The sequence below is a fragment of the Nematolebias whitei genome, chromosome 15 (assembly GCF_014905685.2).
Source record: "Nematolebias whitei isolate Nwh7 chromosome 15, NemWhi1, whole genome shotgun sequence".
Taxonomy (NCBI): domain Eukaryota; kingdom Metazoa; phylum Chordata; class Actinopteri; order Cyprinodontiformes; family Rivulidae; genus Nematolebias; species Nematolebias whitei.
The window spans coordinates 43,493,314-43,506,741 of NC_056512.1; the positions used below are offsets into that span (position 1 = coordinate 43,493,314).

The 13,428-nt window shown below is 39.4% G+C and overlaps 1 protein-coding gene across 1 annotated transcript; it reads left to right on the plus strand.

The window, feature by feature from the left end:
* LOC119421236 (alpha-2,8-sialyltransferase 8E) lies at positions 1 to 9,365 on the plus strand. Its single transcript, XM_037688612.1, has 9 exons — positions 1 to 89; positions 4,971 to 5,027; positions 5,151 to 5,222; positions 5,340 to 5,408; positions 5,501 to 5,575; positions 7,342 to 7,486; positions 7,819 to 7,931; positions 8,695 to 8,787; positions 8,867 to 9,365. Exons 1-9 carry the CDS (start codon positions 1 to 3, stop codon positions 9,363 to 9,365), a joined length of 1,212 nt encoding a protein of 403 aa, XP_037544540.1.
* Positions 9,366 to 13,428: the final 4,063 nt, after the last annotated feature.

A 13,428-nucleotide genomic window follows, 5' to 3' on the forward strand; every position in this document is an offset into this window, starting at 1 on the left:
ATGAGGGGACATCTTCTCTGGCTGATGGTCGGTCTCTCGTTTCTGGGGAGCCTGCTGATCACTCTCGCCTGGTTCACGCTGGACAACAAGTAAGATCCTCTTCCATCCGAGGAAACGTGCTTCCAGTAAAGTGTTAGAGAAGCAGGTTTTTTTTAACCTCTTTGATTTAAGATAAGTTGCCGAAGTAACATAAATGTTAACATTTAAACAACCGAATGCATCTGACAATAATTATTTTTAAAAAAGTCGTTTATTTTGCGTTCTGTGAATCACAGTGAGAACATCCTCTGCAGATGAATTCCTTTTTTTTGGATGTGATCCACGCCTGTAACCCAAAGATATTCAGTTTTTCTGTGGTTGGGGTTAAAGAGGAGCCAGATTTGGTGTGGCTCAGTGACAACGATGCTGGAGACGTGATGTTAAAATGACCTTTTTGTTGCTTTTTACTGCCTTCTCTGTAATGAAACCTGTTTTACACATTTTGACAATCAGAAACAGAATCTGTGGATGTTTCAATCTAAACTTTGCAGCCTGCGTTTGATGTGAAGCTAAAATGCTACCATCTAGTGTTTGACCCATTGATGTGGGGTGCCGTTTGTAAAGTTACACCGTCAACAATTAACAGCAATATTTTGGTTTATTTAGCCTTTCGTAAGGAAAAAAATGTTTTTTTCAAAGTCATATTTTCACCATGTCATACATTTATAAATGTCATAGTTCCAAATTTAATATTTAATTTACAAGCTAAATATTTATTTTCCAAACTAAATACTTAACTTGATAGTTAAATAACTAAATAAATAACTAATAAATAATAATAATATATAATAATAATATAATAAATAAAATAAACAACTAAATACTTAACTTGATAGTTAAATATTTAGTTAGCAAGCTAAATATTTAGTTCCACACTAAATAGTTTACAAACTAAATGTTTATATCCAAGCTAAATTTTTAATTTACAAACTAAATATTTAACTTGCAAGTTAAATATTTAGTTAACAAATTAAATATTTGGAAATGAAATGTTTAGTTTGGAAGATAAATATTTAGGTTTGAGCTAAATCTTTAGTTAGCAAATTAAATATTTAGTTTAGGAATTAAATGTTTAGCTTAGAAATTAAATGTTTGGAAATTAAAATGGAATAAAATATTTAGTTTGGAAATTAAATGTTTAGTTTTGAAAATAAATATTTAACTTGGAAATTAAATTTTTAATTTACACCTAAAAATTTAGTTCATTAACTAAATATTTAGTTTGTAAATTAAACATTTATCTTAGACATAAACATTTAGCTTGTAAACTAAACATTTAGGGTGGAGCTAAATATTTAGCTTGCTAACTATTTAACTTGCAAATTAAGTATTTAGTTTGTAAACTAAATATTTAGCTTTTAATTTAAATATTTATTTAGGAACTATGACATTTATAAATGTATGAATGACATGGTGAAGATATGGCTTTGAAAAAGAAAACTTTTTTTTCTAAATAAATCAAAATATTGTTTTTAATTTTTGACGGTGTAACTTTACAAACGGCACCCCATACATTGAAACCAATTATAAATTCACTTTTTGAGCCCATGTGCATTATATGATAAAACAATGCATTCCTTGTTGTTAAAAGGTAAATGGACTCTTCTTATGTAGCTCCTTTCCATCGGATCAAGATACTCAAAGCACTTTACAACAATCCGTGTCCTCATTTACCCATTCATCCAGCACTTTACTATATTTATACAAAGACTAATCAGAGTCTGACTTTTTAAATGAAATTATTTATCATTTTCTGTAAGTCTGTTGTGGAACAAGTGAAATAGTTACATAGGGAAGAAAGAAAGTAAAACTGGAAAGTTTAACGTGTTAAAACTATAATAAAACAATATTTTTTTATTACTCATTTCCCTCAAGTCGTTATTGCTTTACTGTTACTTTTATTGAAGCAATACAATATGCCATGCCAATTTATTTATAAAGCACTTCAAAACAGCAGCAAGGCCAACCAAAGTGTGGATGCAGAATAAAATACATAAACTTCACAGAGGTAAAGATAATAAAGTAAATGACTAAAATAATAAAAACACAGTGAAGTTAAAAACTGGAGCGAAAGCCGAGGGATAAACGCGAGTTTTTTAAACGAGACTTAAGCACAGTGAGAGTGGGAGCCTGCCGGGCATGCAGCGGCAACTCGTTCCACAGTTTAGGACCTGCAGCAGAGAACGTTCTGTCACCTCGGAGCTTTAACGAGTTCCTGGAACCAATAAAAGCTTCTGCTGACCTCAGAGAGGCTGTGCGACGTATGGCTGCAGCAGATCAGTGAGACAGGTGGGGGCAGAACTGTTCGGAGATTTAAAAACATACAGAAGAATTTTAAAATAAATTTGAAAGTGAACTGGGAGCCAGAACTGGAGAAATGTGCTCTCTTTTGTCTGTACCAGTTAAAAATCTGGCTGCAGCATTTTGAACAATTGCAAACTTTTTGGATTCAGGGACCCCCTCATAACCCTCATGTTTATTAAATAATTTTCTTCAATTTGTCTCTTTAATACAATGGAAATATTTGTGTAACATAAATACTTTTTTTTTTTTAAATAGTGAAAATGCAATTTTTTATACTTTTAAAAGATGGGGTATTTTTCATTCAAGACACACTTAATTAACTTTTAAAAAATTATTAGTTCAACTTCCAAAAACTACAGTTTTAAGAAAATTAACTGTATCAAAAACCATTTAAAAATTGTACCTGTTCACATAACGAACATAATAAATGTATCACCACTTCAGCGCTTTTCAGATCAGCCACTGTTTCTGATGGAAACTCCAAAACAGCCGAATTGATCCTTTACGCCAAAAGTCGAGCTCACAGCTTCTCCAGATTACTCCACCTTCATGTGTGCTGCTAGAGAGTCCGCAGTTCTGATAACAGCTGCTCCAGCTCTCTGATGCAATTGTACATAATTCAGTCTGAGCGCTGCCAAGTTTGGAAACATCCACACAAATTTGTAGACAATCCAGAATTCACCAGCCAAACAGCAAAAAACCAGTTGTCATCATGAATCCAATTTGTTTCCGTCGAGGTACGAGGGTCCTCCTTACCCCGACTCCTGTCGGGAGAAGTTGAAGTCCTTGGATAAGATAACAGCAGTGGTCAGACCAAGTAACAGGGCTTCATTTTTAAACCCATCGAGCTCAAATAGGAGGCGGGCCAAGGGGGTGGGAGTGGTCTGGGGGGGTCCTCCCTCAGAAAATTTTGAATGAATTAGATGTGATTTCTTGCATTTTGGTGTATTTTAACGGACTGTTAAACATCGATGTGCTTTTAAAGAAGAAAGAAAAAAAAATTATATATATATACATGTAATTTTTTTGCGGACCCCCAATGGCTGGCTCGTGGAACCCGGGGGTCCTGGGACCACAGTTTGAGAACTACTGCAGTAGAGGTCTGACTTATTCCAGAAAGAAGAAGCACATTGCGGTAATCAAGCCTGGATGTAGCGTTTTACTGTCTCTCGGTTACTTTTGGGAGCAGCACAGTGGTGCAGTTGGTAGAACTGCTGCCGCTCAGCGAGCAGGTTACCCTGGTTCAAATCCCTGTCCAGAGGCCTTTCTGGGTGGAGTCTGCGTGTTCTCTCCGTGCATGCGTGGGTTTTCTCTGGTTTCCTCCCACAGAACAAAAACATGCACGTTAGACTGATTGGTAACTCTAAATTGTCTCTAAGTGTGAGTGAGACAGTGAATGGTTGTTTGTCTCAATGTGTCCCTGTGATGGACTTGGGACCTGTCCAGAGTGTCCCCAGCCTCGCGCACAGTGATTGCTGGATATGGACACCAGTGACCCCCGCGACCCAAAAAGGAAGAAATGAGTAAAGATGATGGATGGATGGTTACTTTTGGACAGTATGGGCTTCGGTTTCTTGCGTCTCATTTCTTGCTTTTCTTTCACGCGTGGTTTCTATTTGCTCTAAAGCACTTTGTGTTACACTCCGCTCAACGTTTTATGACACCTCCCTTTGGAGAGTTTTTTTGGACGTGTCCAACTGGAACGAGACCCCGGGGCAGACCCAGAACTCTCTGGAGGGATTGTCTGGGAACGCCTTGTGGTCCTCCAGGAGGAGCTGGAGAGAATCGAAGCTCTGGCTCTTCCAGCCAACTCTCTCTCATCCACAGCTGCAGCAGGTTTCTACTTAACCACGAGTCCACACCTGCACCTGATTAGAGGGACGACTCTGGAGGAGAATAAAAGCCTCAGCCAATCGCTCCTTCAGCGACGGGACATTATCCTATGTTCACTTCCAAGTCCTGGGTTCCTACCACCTTCCTAGGCCTCTGCGCGCCTCGTGTTTGCTACTCGTCAAGATTTTGTCCCGACTCCTAACCCTAACCCTCTCTCCAACGGTACTCACCTGTTCTCAAATGAAGAAACCTCCTGGAACCAGAACCTCACAGCCCTCTCCTCAGATTCCATCTACAAGAGAAACACTTTTAAGCAAGACATTCATCTTCTCTCTCATGTGAAAGATACTCGACTCACCTCAAGTACTCACCGTGTCACCTCTTCCTTTTCAGCACCCGATCCCTCACCGGTAAATAAAAACATTTATTTTTGTTTACTCTGTCTGTGTCTTGTTCGGTCCACCACTTGGGGTCAAAACTACTGAAATCATGTTACTGGGTTTTTCTCCTGGACCTGTTGCCTTGGCGACCCGACTACAGGTGGTAGAAGATGGAGATGGAGGTGTACTTTAACAGCTTTTTACAGGTCCATCAAACATATCCATGTTAATGGTTAAAGGAGCTACAGCATGAAATGGTGTTTTGTGTAAAAATAATACAAATCCCACATTCCAGAAATCCTGACAAACATCTTTGGAACACCACCCAGAGCATTTCTGTATCTCCAGGGTGAAGCTGCTTGAAGGACGTCTTTATTTTAATTTTTTTTTATCTTTTTCCTGTTTTTCTCACAGAAATGTGGATCCTCACCGTCGACACCTTCAGCCTAAAGGTTCATGTAAAAACTGCTGGTGAGAACAAACTGCTGCGTTTTTTTCTTCAGGGGCGTCTTTGTTCATGTCGTCATCCAATAAAGCTCATTTTGTTCCTGTCATCATCCAATAAAGCTCACTTAACGTGTAAATGTGTCGCAGGGAAGATAAAAATAAAGTCATAAATGTTTGTTCTCAAACCTGGAAGAAAGAAGGCAAACACCAAAAATCCAGGTAAGAATGTTTTAATTTGATAGATTTTGTAGTAAACCTCAATCTGCACAGGTGCTGCTGCTAAAAGAAGGATTTTTAATTAATATTTTATTTTACCCGTTCTTATTTTAATCACAGTAAAGTGGAAGCTCAGCCTCCTGAAATCAAAACCGCCCCTCAGGTGTCTGCTTCGTGTAAAGACTGCAGGTGAGAACAAAGTACTGAGTACTGTGTACACCTTTTCCTTTGACGACATCTTTTTATGGCCTTATCTCTAAAAACAGAGTCGTGTGTTGCAGGAAAAAAATCAAGAAATTGTTGGAGTTTTACGTTCAAGACTGGAAGAAAGACGAACGCGACAGCCGAGAACTCAGGCGAGGATGTCCCCGAAAGCCTCTTCATTCATTTTATTCTTGTTTAAATAAATAAAAAGGATTCCTGATTAAAAACAAGGCAAAACAATCAAACTTTTAAATAGTATGAAAAAAAAAAACAGTCTCCAAATTTATCATTATTTACAATTTTGAAGTCAATTTGATTTTTTTTTTTTTTAAAACTTTGAAGACCAGAAAGTAGTTTTATAAACTTTAAAACTGAACTCCTCAACAAACATTTTTTTCTGGCTTGCATTTTTAAGGTTGCTTGGATGAAAAATTCCTTTCATTAAGTTGAGAAAGTAAATATTTTAAGCATAAATTAATTTAAACGTGGTGTGAAAATATTGTTAGGAATAAAAAAAAAATGTGGTAATAAATAAAGAAAAATTGGGAATACAATCATCAAAACATTTTATATTAAGTTCTTGATTATTAACAGTTTTGTCATATTTTAGATGGGATCAAACGTCTTTGTCTACGTCATTTTGTAAATTGGAAGCTGAAAACAATCACTGATTTAAATAGAGAAATTGCATTTCCTGTGAAAAATGCAGTGTGGATGCTTTTTTCAGAAGAACTTGCTGAAAAACAGCTGAAATTAGCTTAAAAAACATGCTGAAATGGAAGAACAAGCCTAAGTTAATAGAAGAAAACAGAACACGTTTTTTGCTGAATTATGTTTAAATGAGCAGAAATGAGCCCAAAAATTAGAAAATTTGCTAAAAAGCTGAAATTAGCTTAAAAAAAAATAGCTGAAAAGTACTTTGTAGCTGAAAATGCTTAAAAAAACAGAAGGAAGTGGAAGGAGCTGAAACGAGCTAAAAGAAATGTGTAATTAGCTGAAAAAGCTTGAATTTATCACAAAACAGCTATAACAGAAAAAGTTGGAACTAGCAGAAATAAGCTGAAAGGAGCATATTAGCAGAAATAAGTTAGAAGAAGCACAAAAATGTTGTAGTTAGCAGAAAGAATCTGCAAGGAGCTCTAAACAACTGGAAAAAAGCCCAGCTGAAATTAGCTGAAAGTAGCTGAAAAATGTTAAAATTTTCACAAGGAAGCTGAAAGAAGCTGAAGCAGAACAAAATGTGACAGGAGCAGTAAAAGGTTGTAAACAGAGCTAAAGATTTGAAGGATGTAAAATGAGCTCAATTAATTTTCTACAAGGAAAAAAAAAAAGGCAGAAAAGGCTAAATTTTTCAAAAAGCTAAAGTTGCACCAATACCAAAAGTCATAGCAGGAATGTCCTGAACGAGCCGAATGTTTTGATTTATGATTTGTTGGAATAACACAAAATTTGTGGAACAAGAAAGATGCCGAAAAATGTACAGAAGAAAAATGGATCTTGTGTGAATGCTTCATAAACATTCACACAAATAATCTAAACTGACAAATTGTCCCTAGGTGTGAGTGAGAGAGTGAATGGTTGTTTGTCTCGTTTGTCTCTATGTGTCCCTGTGATGGACTGGAGACCCGTCCAGGGTGTACCCCGCCCCTCGCACAGTGATTGCTGGACATGGGCACCAGCGACCCCTGTGACCCAAAATGGAATAAGCGGGTAAAGATAATGGATGGATGGATGGATGGAATCTAAACTGACATTTTCCACAAAAATACTAATTTTCTTTAAAGTGCATGAATTTATTTAATAACTATTGAGCCTTTATAAAAATGTTTTTACTCCAAATGGATTTCTGAGTATGAATATGTTTTACTTTATTAGTTTTGCTAACTGCGCAGTCAGCAAAACCTTTGTGCGTGTCCAGGTCTCAGCTGAGCGGCCGGTGTAACGGTTCTGAGAAGGCCATCGTCACCCAGACCAACACCCCGCTGGGAACCAAACTTGTTTATGACGGGGAGAAGAAGAGAACCCACGAGGTGAACCAGGAGACGTTCAGCACCTTTCCAAACGTGAGCTGGACTCATCGGTTTCTGTCAAGATGTTGAGTTCTTCGATGTTTCTCAAGGCTTCACATATGGACCTCCACCTGTGATCAGGTGACGGTTTCTGACTGAAGTAACCGAAGGGTTGAAACAGACAGTTTGTACAACCTTCAGTTAAGAATAAACCTCATCATGACACGAGGCATCAAAGTAAAAACCGTCTGAGCTTTTACGACACTGGATTGTGGAAAGAAAAAACTCCTTTATCTCATCTCAACTGTTTGATCACGGCTGTAAATGAAGTCAAATTTATGATTTTCAAGATAAACTGTTCTATTATCTGTTCCTATTGGTTCCAGGAAAATCCCTTCTCCAACAAAACATGGCACACATGTTCTGTTGTCGGCAACAGTGGGATCATGGCAAACAGCAGCTGTGGCAAATCCATCGATTCGTCTCAGTTCGTCATCAGGTGGGTGATGACCAGGGCTTAATTTGAGCAGGATCCTGACAGAACAGGATCCGGGAACTCTCTTTATTCTCTTTATACTTTCTCTATTTTGACAGGGTGCGTTCTGGTATCTGTTTGCTTGCATCTGGTAAATCTCAGGCTTACTAATAACAAAGTTACGAACAAATATGACTGCCTTGCTTGAACGAATAAAACTTATATTGGATATGAAAACTGAAAATAATTACATAAACACTCATTTTAAACACAACAGCCACTTACGGGCATACGAGCTGCCTCTTCAAGTAGCATTCCCGTGTCTACCCTTAAAGAAAATCTCCGCCCCAAAAGAGTGGTGGGGACGAGTGCCGAGCTAACCAGGCAGTCGTATATGGTGACTTCCATAGTCGTTAGTTGTACGTGGGAGGAGCCCAAAGGCAACCGTCATGAACTGACGGACGAGGCGCCTGGAGGTTTCACATGTGGAGTTTTCAGGTTCGGAACAGTCAAGTAAGGAGGGGGGGGGGGGGCATGCTTGACAGAAGCGGTGTTTACAAATGTAAGTAAACATAGATTTTAACAACCCATTGAAATACACCAAAATGCATCTATTTTATTCAAAGTTTTCTGGGGGAGGACACCCAGACACCTCCCACCCTTCACTGGCCCACCTGCTATTTGCATTCCAACATTGATCGGTCTACAAATTAAGCCCTGGTGATGACTGCACTGACCTCTGTGGAACTGCTGCATCATAATATCTGAGGGTTTGTCGTTTGTTCAGGTGCAACCTGCCGCCTTTGCTCGACAGGTACGAGAAAGATGTTGGCGTCAAGACAAACCTCGTGACGGCAAACCCCAGCATCCTCTGGGAGAAGTGAGCAACAGAATGTGTCCTTCTCACTTTAGAAATGTGTTTTTGGTTTTGTTTCTTTACATCCGTTTTATATTTGCAGGTACGGGGCTCTGATGGGGCGTCGCAGTATGTTTGTAGAAAAGTTGTGCCAGTATGACAACTCCTTGTTGCTGCTTCCCGCCTTCTCCTTCAGTAAGAGCACGGCCATTTCCATCCGGGCTCTCTACACCATCGAGGACTTTGGAAGTCCCATCCAGCCCGTTTTCTTAAACCCAGTCTACCTTCAAAGTATGGCCCTATTCTGGCGCCCTCATGGCCTGAAGGCACCACGGCTCAGCACCGGCTTCATGATGGTGAGCCTGGCGCTGGAGCTGTGCGAAAACGTGAACCTGTACGGATTCTGGCCCTTCAGCGTTCACCCGTACAACTTCACAGACCTGACAAACCACTACTACGACGACAAGAAACCTAACGTGAATATCCACTTCATGCCAGAGGAGTTTAAACTCTTGGTGAAGCTGCACAGTCAGGGTGTGCTCAGGATGCACTTGGGGGACTGCAAACCAGAGAGTTTCAGCAAACAGAAAGAAAACCACTAAAACATTTTTACAGGCTTTACTGGGCTGAATGGGAAGCATCTGTGACAAAAAATGTCCTTTTCATTTTGACTTTAAACTTTGACGTGAAGCCCACAAAGAGCAGAAGATAAAAAGTTGCTGTTGTAAATGTCTTTAAATCACTGTCAGTAGAAACAACCATGGCCAACATGGTAAATTTAATTTACAAGACCTTTTAAATGAATTCATGTAATTTAACTCAGAGAAAGCTAAAGTTCCTGTAGAGACATCCCTGATCCAACCTGAAGAGACGTCTCTGCCACCGGCCTGCATGATCGGCTCTTTCCCGACAGGACGGCGAAGACTTCTAGCTCTCCTGGGATCAAACACTGACAAGAATAGGTCGCCAAATGTTTCAGGAGCCAGAACTCTTTCATTTCCTGACTCATTTGAGCAAACAAGACATTTGAAGATATCATTTTGTGTGCATTTTTTTTAATGTTATTTAGCAAAAAGTAGACATTTTATACTGTGTGGAGCAACTGTTTTCATCATAAATATGAAAGTGAAGGAACATTAAATGGAAAAGGGAATTGAAAAAAGGCGACTCCCAGTGGCTTTTATGAGAATTGCAACAAAAAAAAATCAAAATTGAGCACAAGCAACAGTTTTGTGTGCAGAAATGCACAATAAGAGTGACAACCTCATCTGTAATTTGGAAGAGGAAGGAGGGCCAGCTGTCCATCAATGCAAAAATAAAAAAAACTAACTTACACACAACAGAACGTAGAAAGGATTTTCTAGACCAAATGGGTGAAAGCTTAAATGCACTTTGTCTCTGCCAAGTAAAGTGCGTCTCAAAGTTTGGTGTAACATTTTTATTAGTTAAGTTTATGAAGATAATGTTTTTTTTTAATCAAGCAGATAAGCATTTTAACAAAAGTTTTTTAAATTGCCTTGTGTTGTGTCGTCGCCCTACGCAGATAATTAAAGTTCATAAAGACCGGCAATAAAAAGCAATTTTTAAAGTAAGCTCAATATTTCTTCACATCCCGATAGGTCAGCCAAACTTATCAACAACCAACAAGAATGTGTTAACCAAAGTCTTAAATGGAAAATTTGTGACCAGAAGCTGAAAACCAGGTGCGTTGGTTCACTCACAGAAACAGCCGAAGTGACTGAAACTTACTGGTCTTTAAGAAGTTTCTTAAAAGTCACATGTTTGAACGATCTCTGTCTTCAAGGCACTTCAGTGCTTGATCCCTGATATTTATTCTTCATAGTTGTCTGATTCGTTATTTCATTATTGTTGTGTTTAGCAGCAGATTTCCTCTTATACAGTAGTCCCTCGTTTATTGCAGGTGTTCGGTTCAAACCCCCCCACAGTGAGTGAAAATCCATGAAGTAGCGGCGTTATTTTTATTTTAGTATATATACAGGCTTTAAAATCCCTTCCCACACTCTTGCAATGTTCTAAACTCTTAAACCTACGTCATTTTAACAACATACATACAGTACCGTTTATGTAGCTACTAAATTTTACTCACCAGGCTCTGCAGAACAGGAGTGGCTCTCGTTCTGGTCTGACTTGGTTCTGTTTCTGCAGACCTACCTTGCAGCAACGAAGCCCACAATAAATGTTCTAAACTCTTAAACCTACTAATTTTAAGAACATGCGTATATGTAGTTTCTAAATTTTACTAGCCAGAGCGTCCCCACTCAAAGGTCCTCTTTGGCCGGTTGAAAGAAATGAAAAAAGGTGCTGGTGGGCTCTGGATGGACCACCAGACCTTCGGCCATGCGGGCTACCAGCTCTCAAGATGCACAGATAGGTCTGGAGGTCTGGTTCTGCTCCGGTTCGGTGGGTTCTGTGCAACTTCTCTGCATCCGCTGGGTGCCGAAGTCGCTGAAGTAAGCGCCAAACTTTTTCCCATCAGATCAAAATTTTCCCTCTAGTTTCTCAGCAGAAGGTTCCTGGGCGGGGAACTGTTGGCTTCTGGGAAATGTAGTTCTTATGAGTGGGAATACAGTGTAGGCTTATTGAAAGAAAACTACAAAATGGCAGCGCCTGTCTGAAGTATTTTATTTTCTGGTTAACGTTTTACTGTACAGTATCCAGTACTGTATCACATGAGTAATATTAAAGTTGACAATCATGTGTCGTGCACAATTTTATTTTTTCCTTGTGTTCAATCTTTGAAAAACCGCTATAGAGCGATTCCATGAAAGTTGAACCGCAAAGTAGCGAGGGACTGTATTTCCATCTGAGCGTCTTCTCCTCCATTCTGCTTTTGTCCGATTCCACCATATTTGTTTACCTGCACAGCCTGCAGGAAGTCCAACAGGTGATCACGTGACTCAAGCCTCCCCTTGGATTTCAGCTCGTTCAGCTGTGTGTTTTGTTTACTTTGAGAGTGGACCTGCATTTCAGAACTGCACATCACCATCCATCCATCCATCCATCCATCCATCCATTATCTTTACCAGCTTCTTCCTTTTCGGCTTGCATAAATGGAAAAAAACTCCTAGATTAATTCTTTTCAACTCTTTCGAACACCATTTCATATAGTTCATGGTTTCCTTTTTTGTCTGAAAGTTGAGGATTTTCCTCTTGAAGAGGTTGAAACTCGTGCCCGTTGTCTTGTAAATGTCTTGTGCTGATGCTCCAAACGAACACCGGCCTTTTAAGAAGTCAGGACGTCTTGTTCTGCTTTTCTTTTTTTTTCATCCTGAGACGTCTTCATAACACTTTAAAAGCACGACTGTCACAGGGCAAAGACAAAGAGCAGACGAAAGTAAGCGCGGGAGTACTTTCTGTCCCGCTCGTTTTCTTTTCTTTAGGTTGCCAAAGAAAACAGAGAAGTACATAACCGTTCCTCAGGGTAAATTTCTGACCCAAACCGCCGCCTAAATTCCTCATTTTCTCTCTGAAACAGAGTCTGGGCCGTACGACGATGTGAGGCCAAAGCTGCCAGTCATGCAGAATTGAGCAGGTGGGGTCTCTAACCCTCCCAGCACCTCTCCACATTGTCCTTTCTTCACTTTCTAAGGTGCTCCCTCCTTTGACAGGACGTTTGTCTCTCGTGGCCTCAGCCAAACCTGCCTGCTGAGAGTCAGCAGCTGGTTGCTTTGCTTCGAAGCAGCAGTAAATACCTCCGTGGAAGAACTTGGCTTTGAAGGTTGATTGGCCTTCCAAAGGGTGAGACTTGACACCGACTGAGAAACTCAGTAAATCACCTAAAATCTGTGCTCCAGCCGGGAGCCCAAGTGTTTTATGTCTGTCTGATGCTGACTAGACGGAGTCCTTCTGCCTAAGCATCTTTTTTTGCAAAGGGAGCCACGGCATGTCACAATGAAGAGCCTCAAACTTTCACAGCTTCACCTCTTTCAAGGATAACAGAATGAGCACTTCTTCTTCACGTTTGCTCCTTTTCTCCAGTTTAGCTTCGTAAATGACGTCTGTTTGGAAAGCTTCTTTTATAGTTTGAGTATTTAGGGGCACTGACGCATCCTTATTTCTCTTCAGGTGAAAATTGTCTTGTATCTCGATGCACAGCTTTGAAATAAAACGTGCAAATTATACATCAAAATGTGCAGCTTGATCGGGAATAGTGTGCTATGAGTTTAGGTAAGATTATACAACGTAGACGAACTTTACAAAAGACTGGACATAAAGAAACGATGGTGATCTGTGGTATTTTGGTGAAACACGTGAAACCCCGGCCTCTTTGGGCTCCATAGTTCTAGATTTCACACTAAAAACATCAATCCAAGTTTAAACGGGTCACAGAAAGCTGGATTTTACATGTCTGAACTGGCATTTTAACACCTTTTATGGTTTTTATCTTTCTGCTGTTTGATTACCGTACTTTCTGGCCTATAAATCACAGTTTTTTTGCATAATCTGCCTGCGACTTATACGTTGAAGCGACTTATTTATGGATGTTTTTCCTTATTTATAAACCAATTTTTGGCTGTGATATGACCGTTTTCATTCATTCTGACTGAAAATATTAAATACTAACATTTTCAACCTAGGTGAGACTCGAGTTGTATGGCGTGCTGTTGTGTCATGTAATAGGTAAAAGTGGCTATTAATGGCACA